The sequence below is a fragment of the Barbus barbus genome, assembly GCF_936440315.1.
Source record: "Barbus barbus genome assembly, chromosome: 18".
NCBI classification, from domain to species: Eukaryota; Metazoa; Chordata; class Actinopteri; order Cypriniformes; family Cyprinidae; genus Barbus; species Barbus barbus.
In genome coordinates this window covers 7,058,118-7,072,895 of record NC_136746.1, presented here as the reverse complement: position 1 = coordinate 7,072,895, position 14,778 = coordinate 7,058,118, and the positions used below count along the sequence as shown (strand labels likewise).

Genomic DNA, 14,778 nt, shown 5'->3' with positions numbered 1-14,778 from the left:
TGCTGAAATAACTTCAAAGACAGACGCCCAGCATACACTAGCTGAGGACAGGGGACACGTCTCATAGGCAGAAAACAACACCATAGTAAGATCAAGACAGAGAGCCGCTGCTCAGTGGATCTTGACTTAACCTGATATTCACACAGGAAGGAACACCAGGCTCAGGCTATAAGAGAGGGTAGGTGAAATAAGTTCATGTGGGAATTTGTTTTTCTAAATGTTTTTTTACACTTAAGTCCTGAAGATATTATATAAGAGTTACTGAGGTTTGTTTAAAGCCTTATAAGTGTTCTTTTTCTAATGCTTGATTGAAATTCTTACTTTGTTTGTGCAGTGAGGTTACTTATTCTTGGTAAATTTCTAACTTAATTAGTTGAGCTAAGCAGAATTAAGTGCCCACCAATGTCTGTCCCAATGAAAGTTTTTGGTTTATTGATTTGAATGTATTTTTCACATGGAGCCTTAGCATCTCGCTGTAAAGCTGATATTTGCAGGCGGATATATTACTGGTCTGTATGGTGTGGGAAACATCACTGGGTTGTAAATGGAGTTCATAAATACCATCACTTCCTAATAAAACTCTGACTCCATAATCTACTTTCTCTGGCATTCACTGAGCTGTCTGATATAAGAGCAGAGCCTGTTAAAAGACATGGATAAGAGCAAGTCTGAGGCAGACAGATTCATTTAGATAGATAGATAGATTACTTGTCACAACACATTCTTGTTTCATGGACTGAAATTGCCATCTGAATTGTGCCATATGCAAAGCACTAAAGCCCATATGTTGGAAATGATAGGAAGGAAGCTCCAGCAGGCAATCTATTGCACTAGTTAATCTCACTCTACTGTCTACATACAGGAGGCATCTTCTCTCAGTTGCTATAGAAACAGTGACCACCACGGACACACAAACCAGGATTATACTGTGATATTCATCCACTTTGCTTGAAATGCGAGTGGTCTGTGATAGATGCTGTGTTAAAGGGATGAGTTGTTTTTAAAGCCCAACTAACATGGTCCTTTGAAGATGCTTTTATCCTCCACTTCCTGCTAGTGTATTAAAGTGGATCCGATCTTTATACGAACAGCACAGATATCAAAGGTGCAGCATTAACATTGGCTGAGTGTGTGAGTCCATTTTCTCGGAAGGACAAATATACATATCATTCAAGCTGCCCTGCTTTAAGCTCTGACTGTTAAACACCCACTTAGCTTCTATTCATGCCTTCGTAGCGTATGAGTCAGAGGACGGGATCCAGTACAGTTGTTTGTTGGCACAAACACGGTAAAATAAAATTTTTCTAGGGCACATTGTCATAGTTCCAAAAAACTGATGTTTTGTGTAATGAAACCATCGTAATGGTTTGAACTGTATGACGCATTGCTGTAATTATGGCAAATTAATTGACTAGAAAATGCTGATATCAATGCTGTAGGTTTTTATATTCTCTGTTCTTTTGCTAAACAAAACCCGTGACTATCAGTTCCCATCTAACTCTTCCTGGGATTACTCTGGAAAAACTTGGAAAATGAACAGTTTGGATTTCTGAAGTGTTTTATGTTGGGGGATGGAGGAGGAAGTGGCGGCGTGTTTGTTGCTTGTAAATGGACGTTTTACAGTAAGACGATAACATGACGACAATTCAGAATAACAACGAGAGCACAAATCAGGAGGGGCAGATGGGCAAATATTCTAGGAAATAATTCGCACAAAGAGTCCTGAAACCTTGAACTGTGATTCTGTTCTGAATGCTATTACTGTGTAAATACATATTTTAATAATTACAAAATAACATGGTGAAAGCAAAATAAATAAATAAACAAATGAATAGAAAGAAAAAAGATAATCTACCCAAGAAAGATAAAAAAAATTTATGATATGACACTAAGTGAAACATAGATAGATAGATTGAAACCACTCGAAACTTTGAATTTGTTGGGTTTTTTTTTTTTTACCTCTTTAGGTGATGCTAATGTGTTCAGTTCACCTGAGCAAACCATTTTTTTTCTTAGTGTTGAAAACCTTTTTCCACTTTAAAGAACCTTTTGTGCAATAGAAAGTTTCTATGGCTGTAGAAAGTATCAATGCCAATAAAACACCTTTATTTTTAAGAGTGTAAAACCTTTCCAGAGCTCAAATGTTTCGTTATAGTAGTACAAAGTTATTTTGGTAATTAAAATGTTCTTCACACTAAGAAAAAAAAATATTTTTTATGAACTGTTTACTGAAAGCTTCTTTTGTGGCATTATAAAACTTTCGGAACCTTTGTTTTTCAGAGCGTAAGATGAACACGTTAAAACAGATACTGCATGTGATATTCAAATGAAAGTCAATTTTCACAATTGCCGTAATTGTTGTGACTGCAGTGGATAATGATGTAAAGCTAGAGCCGCAAGCACTCGCTACAGAGCTGCAGATTTGAACACCCTAATTACCGTACTGCCATTTTCAGCACAAACATCATAATCAGGCCACAGCAGGACAGACATACATATGTGTGCTTAAAATTGAGAAGCTGGAATAATGGGCATGCCATTATCTCAATATAAACATGAGGCGAGCAACCAAAACAAATGAGCTCTGAGTGCTTTCCTATTCATCTGTTCATCACAGACTATCATCATAAGCCTTCAGGAGCCCGATAAACCCGTCTACCCATTCTGCTTTCGATTAGTAGTAGTGATTCAGCTTTCTAAAGAGAAAACGCCAGCGGTTGCTACATGTCTTGTCTTTACATACGCCCTCATTTATAGTAATATATTTGTACGGCAGCGAGCGAGTGTGTGCATATATGTGCGAGCGCGGTCTCCCATCACAGTGGTGTGGACATGTAGATGCCTGTTTTCAAATGCTCCACAGGCCTGATATTGTTGAGATAATCTGCTGAAAACTGATCCTCTCCACACTATCGCCTGCAGAGGAACGTGTGGGCACATCAGCCCCCAACATCAGGAGCCTTGTCTGTCGCTACAGCAACAGCAAAAAGCCTTCCATTACCGCTACAGCATTCACAAGGGTTTCTGCCAGACGGCGCTTCTCTGATAACAAGACGGCAAAATGCATACAATGCACTCTCAATCAGATGTGTCCATCTGTGAGAAATGGTCTGAAACAACAAGACTTGTCATGCATTGGTGAAATACCAAAAACGTGGCTGAGGGTTAGAGAAAAACAAACAAACATGTGATGCCTGTACTGTATCTTGTACTCACTCTACCGTGATGGATTGTTCTTTGAGCTGTGTGAGATTGAGGGAAGCCTGTCTCTTTAAGAGCCAGTCCTTGGGCAGGTTGGCTTGTTGAGTGGGGAGGTGGAACCTTGTCTGCTTCTACAAACAAGCATTTCTATCAACAAAACGTGTCTCACTAGCAGGCTGATCTTGAGGGTGTGCATATACACGAGACTGCATTTTGAAGTCGTGCTTGATTTTCTTTAACGTTACTTCCTAATGCTGTAGGTATGTGTGATATGTAAGTCCCGTTTCATCAACACTCTGCTGGAGGGGCCACCAACAGCTCAGGTGTGTCACATCTATTTGTCAGTAAGTGTGTTTATGTGTTTAATAGAGTTAAATTGTTGTGGCATTTAAAATAATGAAAGAGCTGGGTTGTGCAGTAGTTTTTGAACTCTGTAACTTTTTCAAAATGAGTATCCTTGTGTTACAATTTCTGTAAAAGACTATACCAGATTTTCAGAAATATGCTCTGGTCAAGCTCAAGCACTTAAACTTGTGAATTATAATCACGCAGGAAAGTGTTTGTGATCACACATCATTTGAGATGGAAAAGGTGTAGGAATACAGATTCACTGTTATTCTGTGGTAGATGCTGCTTAAAGTAACCATGTGCCAATTAAGTTTCCATGGATGCTTCCTGGTAAAATAATGGGTTTTTTAAGTGCACGTGCCAAGATTTTGTGGTTACTTTGAGATTTTTGCATGTATTTTGTGTGGAAGTGCATTTTGTGCTTCAGTGTACATCCCAAGTTCATTATTGCTTAAAGACTTTTACATTTACATGTATTCATTTAGCTGACGCTTTTATCCAAAGCGACTTACAATTGCTATATATGTCAGAGGTTGCACGCCTGTGGAGCAACTAGGGGTTAAGTGTTTTGCTCAGGGACACATTGGTGTCTCACAGTGGATTCGAACCCGGGTCTCTCACACCAAAGGCATGTGTCTTATCCACTGCGCCATCACCACCCCCTTTTGCTTTGCTTTTCAAAGAAGTGTTTCATATAGACACAAAATCTGGAAGGATGTACATTACACCTTTCTAAAATGTGCTTTTTAATGTGCAGCATCTGAGAAATCAACATGTATGTGTTCCTAGACTGGTAAAATTGATAGTTTTGATGAGCCACAATATAAAATGCTGTTTAACTTACACATGTGAGTGCACATTCTATGTAAAATAACTATGTTATTATTTCCATGAAACACTTGAGAAATTCTGAAGAATCTTGATGTAGCTTCTTCTCACTCAACGACTATTTATAGTGTCATTCTCCAGAATGAGACCATAAAACATCAGATCATGCCCTTCAGTGCAGCTCTCAAGTCTCATTCTCCAAATATTCCTAACAGCATCCCATCTGAACTGCTGTGTTGTGTTCAGTTACAATACACACCAGAACAATTGTATTTGGGGGGGTGTTGAAACATTACTTACTACATGCTATTCTCAGCTTTTCCCAAATTCATTCCCATTGTAAAAGCACTCCATCAATCAATCATTTTGAATCTGGCCGGTTTTGTAGTCGAAACTTTTAAGAGCTTGTTGGAGTGGAAGTGAATAATGGACATCAGTCAGTTCCTCACAAATCTGCCAAAATTCCTTTATTTTTGTATCCCATAGAAGGAGGAAAAGTCATGAGGGTGAGTAAATAATGACAGAATTGTATTTTACCACATTTTTGTTGCCACCATTTTTAAATGTTGCATCATACTAAAGAACACCCTTTACATTAATCACTGTAACGCACAGCCTCATGTGGCTTACTGCTTTAACATCAGTTAGAAAGAGAAAAACTCTTATCAGAGGAACACAGCTGTCACACCTCAGTTGATGTCAGACACCTTTGTGTATTTAGTAGATGTTATTTCAATAGATATGTGTTAATAGTTAATAGCAGCTCCACCAGATGAAAAAAAACCTCTCTTAATATTCATCAAAAAGAAAGAAAAAAAGGCCTAGGGGGATACAAACACAGAGTACTATGCAAACATGTAAGTATTAAGTATGTATTAAATAATATGCATACACTTTATGCATTTAACCTAACTTTAAGATTATTATTATTGATTAAATACCCGCAAATAACTTTCAGTTAAAGGGGTCATGACATGGATTTTTTTTATTTATGGATTTTTAATTTATGGATTTTAATATGTTCCTTGAAGTTTACTTATAATGTTAATAAAGTTTTTTGCACAAAATAAATAAATAAATAAATGTGGGAAAATTTTCAACTCTCGTTCTGACCAACGAAATGGGTCATGAACAGAGAAACCAAAATTCCCTTGATCTTTTGACATATAAGATGTCATTGTACTATAAAAACATCCTGTAAGTTTCAGAACTCAAAACTTTTTGGTTAGCCTAAAAACAGCTTATATTGAAGGCAGTCAAGGCGACAGCTTTAATAATGTACCTCTCTATGATGTAATAGTGTAGATAAGCAGAAGAAGATCAACGCCTGCTTCTACATCACTGCCTGTTTAGCCCCACCCACCGATTCACGCATGTAGTGTTTACGAGAGAGGAGAACGTGCAGGTCTATGCAGAAACCAAATGATAAAGATGCTCTGAAGACAACAAGATGCTGTGCAGTGTCAAGTTGTGGAAAAACAGTATTTGCATTGCCTTCCTTCCGATCCCAACGTTAGGAAAGAGTGAATTAACTATATTGGATCTGACAGTAATGTCACAGCACAAGTGTGAGTAACTACTTTCATTAAGTGATCACTATTGCTTTGTCTGTTAAACAGATTGTTTGATATGAACTGAGTATTTATGTGTTTTTATGAAGAGCGTAGACTGACAAACACACAACACAACTATTAGCCAATCATAGCAGTGGGCGTTTACTTCCGAGTCTACAATCCGCCACGTCTATTCAAACAGAGCGTTCTGATGAGGGGGGTCAAAAACAGGACAGAAAATAGCTTATTACTTCTAAATTATAATGTTTTTTGATGTAAAAGTTAAGTAAACCTCAGAGAACAGTACAAAATAAAAACAGAGGCAGTTCATGAGGGTCCTTTAAGGCTTTTCAGGAATTAGCCACTGTTATGATTGGCGAACGTCATTGCATAGGAAACAGCATCAACGCCCCCTCACTATTCCATGTGAGTGTTTTGACAACATAATCAAAATAAAATGGTCATTTCCAGACAAAGCATTATGAAACTAGTCAGATCTAGTACCGCTTCATCTTTAAACACGTTTCTTTGTGAACTCTCTATGAAACTGTGCCTAGTTTACAAAACAACATGCTCCAATCAATCCTCTGACACGACCCGGGATGCGATTAAAAATAAACTATCCACTTGTTCCTAACGCTGCCATCCTTCTGATATCTGTACAAAGCGCAAGTTCTTTCAGTCCATTTGTCAGAAAGCGAAATGCGCGTCTGTATGCTGTATCCAGTGAAGACGAGATAATGGCAGTGACTATAATTTCAATTTGCTTCAAGACGTGTGTCAGCCGTTGGTGAGAAGACGACTATTCGTGGATGTCTTGTTCTGGAGACAGTTTGGAGGCATGTTGGTGACAGTTTTTGGAGCTTGTTTAAATAAATATAATGAGGAGGACATTTTAAGCTATGAAACTTGCATGATGTTTTAATGGTACAAAGATCTCTTATATGCTAAAAGATCAAGGCAAATTTATTTCTCATGTCATGAGCACTTTAAACATCACGTTTCATTTTTATTTCTATTGCTGAAAATCGAAAGCTGAACATGCTTCTCCAAGATGTTCTTTTTATGAGAAGCTAATAATACAAATCTGAATCGTATTGCTTTTTAGCTTCATGTTGAGTGTGAAAGGGCCTTCAGTTGTAGGACTGTACGGCTACATTTAAATCTGTTATAATGAATCCTTGTGGATGATTCATTGAATTTTGATGATTTGTGAAAGATGGACCATAAAAAATTATGACAATTTCCATGGATAATTACCAATGTGTCAAATGTCAAAAAAGGCCCCTGACTGTATTTTTCACATCTGATGTGACACATATTAATTAAACACGGCTGGAAATAGCACCTTCGACAATCAGAGTGAGCTGCTCGGGAAATAAAGTAATGTTCAAATATAGCCTGCGCGCTTGCTTTCACTGGCAGGTGTCTGCACATGAGACCGGCCAGAAAGCATAAGTGATAATTGACATGGCATCCCCAGCATCAAGGACTGTAGATGGAGAGCCTCCTCCATGGAAATGGACCTCTTCTCAGCCTTCCCGTTCAAACCTTTTCCCCAAATTCATTCCCATTAGTGGTTGCCAGTGTGCTCCATTAATCTATAATGGGAAACAACAAAAAAGAAGCAGCCAGTTGCACCATCTACAGATGGAGAAAACAGAGAAGAATCCTAAATCATCTTGCTATTTCGTCATCTAGATGAGTGAGATTGACGTCACTGAGCTCATTTGCAAATCATACATTAGAAAATATCTCAATAATTCCTTGCTTGCTATGATTTTCAATCTTTCTTTTAGTGTAATATATTGCTGTTTGTGCATGTAAACAATCTAAAAAAAAGTTATATCCATGGCAAAGGAAGTTCATCTCTCTAGTAGAAAACACCACAGCAACTGCCGTCAAATTCAAATTCAATTCAAAAAGTTTTATCGTCTATCCCCAGTGGGGGAAAAAATGGTCTTTAGACAAAAGGCTAAACACACAAACAATACAAATAATCACTAACAAAAATTAACATTGCATACATCACTTTAAAATCACAGCTGTAATAATACATAAAAATTCCTTTCAAGATCCCATTTAAAATACCAAAGTCTTCTTATTCTTGGCCTTTTTCACCAAAGGCACTTTATACCGTCTGCCAGATGGAAGTAACTGAAAAGAACTATGCAGGGGATGAAAAGAGTCTTCCACACTAACAGAGGCTTTCCTTTTTAATGCCACAGTATAGAGATCAGTGAGAGGTACTCTCACTAATTATTTTACTCGCCACGTTTATAATCCTTAAAGGTGCTGTATGTAAGTTTTTGACTCTTCTAAAGCATAAAAATATCATCATATGTTTGCAGATATTTAAAAAACATGCTAAGTTAACATACTTGTTTGTCTGAAAAACAATGCTACAGTCAGTAATTCTCCTTTGAAAATGTGCATTCCGGGCCGGAATGTCGGTCTCTGTTTTGGTTTGTGAAACCCGCCCACTGCCAGTTTACCCAATTGTATTTCGACACCCTGGGTTGCCAGTTGGAAGAAAACACAGTGTATTTAATGTCATTCATTGTCATGAGTGCTTGTTCCTGTTGGTGGTGTTAATCTGGCAACCTGCGCGCACGTCAAGTCTGAGGAGGAGGGGCCGGGTGAAAAAAAAAAACCCTCTCCAATATTTAGAATTTGGACTGCAATACCAAGTTCAACCTACAATCCAGCACCTTTAAAAGTCTGTTTTTGCTTTTAACAGAAAGGGAGTTAAACCAGGATACAATATTAAAAGTTAGTGACTTATACAACTATCAGAATGTCCTTTTCAATGTTAAAACTCCTCAGTTTTCTCAATAAGCCTAAACGTTGATAAGCCTTTTTTAAAACATTGTCTGAATGCTTATCAAATGAAAATTGGGAGTCAATCTCTGTACCTAAATATTTAAAAAAATCCCACCTATTCAACTTCCTCTCCATTAACTAACAAAGGTTTGCAATGTGCTCGCACATTATTAGCCCCACAACACATTTCTTTAGTTTTACTAATATTAAGCTGCAAAGAACTCCCTTCCTTCCAAATCCTTAACAAAATTGAGGTAGGTATCTAATGACTGAATATCCTTTACATGTCCCACCAGCGGCATATCATCTGCATATCACAGGTCATTTAGTTTATAGAAATTTCCATGACTTAGTTACACCATCAGGTACATTTGCATAATGCCCGCCTACTGGCTGCTTTGGTCCGCCCTCTAAGGTCAGTTGGGTGAATGATTTAGCCATGACAAGGAGACGTTAGTTTATATGCCATATAATACCGTTTACAGCTGCTCATGAAGCATCAGGAGCTGAAACCTGATTATGGTAAGAGGCATAACATTTTCAATACACAAGTGACCAATCACAACAGACTAGGCCATTTGACCAATCAGAGACAGGCTTTAAAGAGTAGGGATGAAACGTTACCGTTTGACGATAAACCACGATAAAAAGTCCCCACAGTTAGTATTACCGTTTTATATTTCTCTGTCTCACGCAGCATTGGCTTTGTTGACAGAAAGCACAGTGCAGAGAGAAAATATTAAATAATATAAGAATTAAGATGAATGCATATGGCTGAACCGACTGCTTTTTCCATGTCATTTGCTTCTCATCTCATCTTGTTTTGCCTGTTAACACAGTGTTTTTAAGTGAAGAAACTGCTTTGTTTACAGAGGCTACTGGGGAAACAATTCTATTTCTGCTGTTCCATAAGCGCCACCTGCTGTCAGACAGTGGGTTTGCATTCTCATTCAGTCTGCCTGTCATTTCTGTTCAGACCAAATTTTTTTTGTAAGTCTTAACCAGTAGCATAGCTTATGCTTTCTAAAAATCCTCAACACTTTGCATAATAAGATAGCTTCTGTAGATGTCAAAAAATCTGGTTCGTGGTCTTTTGTTCGTCTGCCACAAGAGGTCGCCTCTCCATCATATTGACTCTCACACCTCACATTACACTGGACTGCATTTCCCATAATCCATTGCACTGATTGCATATACACAGCTGATTGCACTAAGTACACCCAGCTGTCTCAATCACACGCTCACACATGAGAACTATCACACAATCACACACCCTACTTAAACCATGGACTTCCTTTCACAGATCGCCGAGTATTGTTCTGCGTTTAGCACTCTCCAAGTGTTAGCTGCCTTAACGAGCCATTCTGTGTTTATGTTTAGTTCCAGTATTGTCTAGCGCTTATCGCTCTCCTAGTGATAGCTACATTATGGAGCCCTTCCGTGTTTTCCAAGTCTTAGTTTAGTTTATTTTGTTTATAGCCTCGTTTCCTGATTCCTGCCCGGGTATCTTGGATTAACCCTTGTCTCGCCATTCGGACTCAGGTTATTGGACTGTAGGAGGTGTGGAACAGAGTGCAGGTTGTGCACAAGAGCAGCAAACAGACACAACATAACACCTTCTCTGTCAGCGCTTGGCTCAGCAAAGTTGCAAGATGTGTAAATAGACAAACAAGGCAGTGAAGGAGCAATGCGGTCTTGTAAACGTCCGTCATGAAAGATTCACATAGTGCTTTTAATTATTAAGTTGAATTATTAAGCATGTCTGTTGGCTGGTCCATGGTCAGGTGTTGCTCTGTTAGATGTTTGGAAGAGTGGAAAAGTGCTCGGATATCTTCATCCTGGGCTGTTGTAACTGATGTTGGAGGCTATGCAAGAATGCCTTGTTTTTAGTGCATCATTTCTTGCTTTATACTTATATTCAGTAGATATAGTCATAATATATGTCAATAGCAAACTGTCCAAAATTCTGTGATTAAATGAATTATTATTTCACGAATGTTAATGTGTTAATATCTGATTGTTTCAGATTGCCCTGCATCATGATACTCACTGTAGTTCTGCTGCTCTGTGGCTGCTGTATGCTATTTCAACACAACTGTGAAGCCCAAGGTAAATATATTTCATACACTGTTCATTTTTTTTTTTTACATTTTTTTACTGTATATTCTTGAGTGGTGGTTGCTGCACATTCATTGTATTTTTTTATACAGTAATTCAATATACATATAATAACTTCCGAGTTCCCAATATAAAACAGATTAAATATTTTATTCATTCTGAATAACTTTTCTACACATCCCAAATGCATACATTAGTAAAGGGCATTGATATCAGAAATTTAATTCTAAACATTTTCATATTTCTTTTATTTAATTAATTTTGAGTAAATGTGTAATATAACAATATTCTAACTAATTTGCAGTCATTTTACTTTATTATGTATGCTTACTACATATAGATATTGACATCAGCCATTTAAAAATCCATATCAGTAAACCACTATCGTAGGAAGTCACTTAGGATGTGCTGTTTGTTTGTTTGTCAAGTCAAGCCAAATTGATTCTTATAGCGCTTTCACAATACACACTGTTTTTAAGCCGCTTTACAGAAAATCATGATGTGAATGTGTATAATATCTTAATATTTTCATGCCCTGTATGTGCATTTTGCAGATTACAGCTGGGTGATAATGTAGTTTACATTTTGCAGTGATATATACAATCACAGAGTCGAGATTTGTTATATAAGCCTATTGCTTTACATTAGTGTATTATATTATATGTATATATCCAACATAGAGTATTACAAAAGATAATGTTGGAGCAAGTTCATTATAAGAATTGGCCATACAGGCTGTTAATTTCCTCAAACAGTTTCTGCCAACTGTGCTGCAACAGGATCCTGGTGAGCAGATTACATAAAACTCAGCGTCAGAGGCCTTTGATGGTTCCTATGCGGCTGATCCGTCTCTTGAGTATTCAGCTGTGAAATTCTTGTCTGCTTGAGAATGTGACAAATCTGCGTCTCAGTTGTTGGGTGCAAGAGTTTGTGTCTTACACACGTGCTGGGGGCAAAGGTCGATGCCCAAAGTCCTTCTTCTGTGCGTCTAAGCAAGCCAGAAGAAATGTCAGTTGTGCCTGTTGACTTGCAGTTGAAGATGGGGGGGGAAAACCTGATCAGTGCATGTCTGCAAAGATGGATTATAGTGCAGGTCACTGGGGCCAGTATCTCCTGGAAGGGGCTTCCAGCTGAGAGGCTCAAACCTGGAAACAAGCCACTGCAATGTAAAACTGATACAGACAGACGGACAGCGCTTGAGTCCGTGCCAGTGACTATTGCCACAACGTGAAATAAGAAATCATGTCAGCTGCTGGCCGTTCCTCAACACTATCAGTGCCTGCTGAACATTTTAAAGCTGCTTTGATGTTTTATACTAGTCATGGTACATTGAATAGTTCTATAAAGGTTATAAAAATATAAACATCAATTATAAAATGTAAATATTAGATGAAAAACTAAATGAAAATTATAAATGTTTTTTGGCAACTTAAAACAAGTTAAAGAACCAAAATAACTTACTGGTAAACTAAAACTAATAAAAACTACTAAATCGTACTAGAAATTAAACAAAACAATGCAAAAGAGAAAAAGATATAAAAAGAAAAGCTAATTCCAAATATTAATGTAAACTATTATATATATATATATATATATATATATATATATATATATATATATATATATATAGGCTGTATATATAACTCTAATCCAAACCTGTATGACTTTCTTTTTGCTCTGGAAGAAAAAAACACTGTATGGCTTTCTCTCTTTCGTTTTGTGGAACACAAAAGATTATATTTTGAAGATTGTATCAAAGTTTGAAGGACATGAGCATGAGTAAATGACAACATTTTGATTTTTCCTTTTTAAATGCATGGTGGAAAATTCAGTGAGAATGAACTGTGCCCAGCATTTATTTTTTATTTACCATGCTGTCATACTTAACGTATTTAATAGGAAATGAACAGAGACATAATAAGTGCTGTAACAGACCCAAATCATCACTGCTGCATAGTTGCATTTTTCCAGTTGCCAAATATGTTAATGTAGTGATTACATCCATTTCTGGCGTGATGGCATTTCTGCGCGGTGTCGGAGATGTTAGCGTGTCTCTAATAAGATCGGTCACAAACACGATCCCTGTACGAGTTAATGTGTAACGTCTTATTAACTCACTGTCATGCGTTGTGTGCAACACATTTATTCTCCCTCATGTTTCATCCATTTTCTCCGCTGCTAAAGAAACTCTTAAAAGTCCTCGTCCGTACTCCTAACAATTTTGGACCTTAAGACCTCTTTTAAGGGTTAAGATGCTTTCTGAATTACTTTTTTCTTTACTAGGATCTTTTCTTTAATTTTAAGAGGAAACACCCACATTTCTAAGAATTTTCTTAGAATTTCGTTACTAGGAGCAACTCTTAGCACTAAAATTTTTCATGAATACGGGCCCAGGTAGTTTAAATCAAGCTTCAATATGGTTACTGGGAATTACAGTGTGGAAATCTCACAAGTGTGACACGTTTTGAAAAATATACTTTAAATAGAGGCATGTTTTTCCAATGAGCCTATGTTGCAGCCAACCCTGGTGCTCTGGAGCCTCACTGGATCATAATCCGTCCTCGCTTGTCTGTCCTGGCTAAATGTTTTTCTAGCAGTGCAAACGGCTGAGTGGATACTGAGGCTGAATGATCCTTTGCTTCGCATGGATCTAGTTACTTCTATTACACTCCACCTGCTCACCAGTGAGATCTTAGACACACATGCATATGCTTGGGGGAGTGTATGTGGCCCGTCTGGGATTAAAACCGAGGGGAAACCCACACCTGCATGTTTCACTGGCACCATGGCGCTGAGCTTGGCCACGGGGGTTCTGGAGAGGGAATATAGGGTTTCATGGTAGGAATAAATTTAGATCACTCTGGTTTTCACATGCAGTGAGCCCACGCACTGTGGTGTCTGGTTGAGGACCCCCATGAGGTGAACCACAAAGGCTGGAGGATGTTGCACTGCCATCATAAACTCAACCCAAGGAAACACAGCCACTGTCACTAATCAAAATGTTCACTATGGCAGATCACACATCATTCTTCAGCATAAATCAATGCCCATTGAATCAGAACATGACAGATCAAATCAACAGGTGTCTGAGTGAATCTCATGAAACCTTTTAGGAACATGTAAAGGGCTGCGTTTCCCAAAAGCATCGTAAGCCTAGTTGATCATAGGTCCATTTGTGGCAATGGGTCTACGATCAATTTAGGCTTACGATGCTTTTGGGATACACATCCCAGGTCATATTTCATCAAAAGGACGATTTGGATCATTTGATAAGTTTTGCATTGTGGCATTATTTTCATGACAATAAGCACATTCCCCCAAACTCTGGTCATGCAAATAAAGATTTTTTTAAATTATATTATTTATTGTATATTACAGCAGTATTTGATAAACTAGTATTTGTTATTATTGTATGTCTGTAATCATATTATTGTATATATAAAATATTATTGTATTTCTGTAATAAGAATCTAATGAACAGTCAAACATTTACTAACATTTAACCATTCTGTCCATTTAGAATCTTCATTATTTATTCTTTAATTGCTTTTATCCAAAGTGACCTACAAATGAGGAAAATCACACGCATTTTGTTACAGAGTCAACAGTATTCATAATATAGCACTATACCAGGTTTATTAGAAAGCTAGATTTAGATGCATGTTAGAGTAGAGGAGAAATGCAGAAAACATCAAAGGGTCATGAGAAGGAGGTAAAAATGTGCTGTCAAGAAAATAATTTCACAATGCCAAACATATTTAATGGTCCTAAAATATGAATCATTTTCCTTCTTTTTTTTTTACTTTATCAGTCACAGATTTACCAGTCACAGTGGTGGTGGATGGCACAGTGGATAAGACACATGCCTTTGGTGTGAGAGACCCGGGTTCGAATCCACTGTGAGACA

The 14,778-nt window shown here is 37.6% G+C and overlaps 1 protein-coding gene across 1 annotated transcript in view; it reads left to right on the top strand.

Annotated features, from left to right (window-relative positions):
- Positions 1-3,350: 3,350 nt before the first annotated feature.
- LOC306884015 (protein delta homolog 2-like) overlaps positions 3,351-14,778 on the top strand; it is a 23,198-nt gene continuing 11,770 nt past the window's right edge. The window contains exons 1-2 of the mRNA XM_079439606.1: positions 3,351-3,524; positions 10,780-10,862. Of these exons, the coding sequence (XP_079295732.1) occupies positions 10,793-10,862 (70 nt within the window). The 5' untranslated portion in view covers positions 3,351-3,524; positions 10,780-10,792. The remainder of the gene's footprint in view (positions 3,525-10,779; positions 10,863-14,778) is intronic.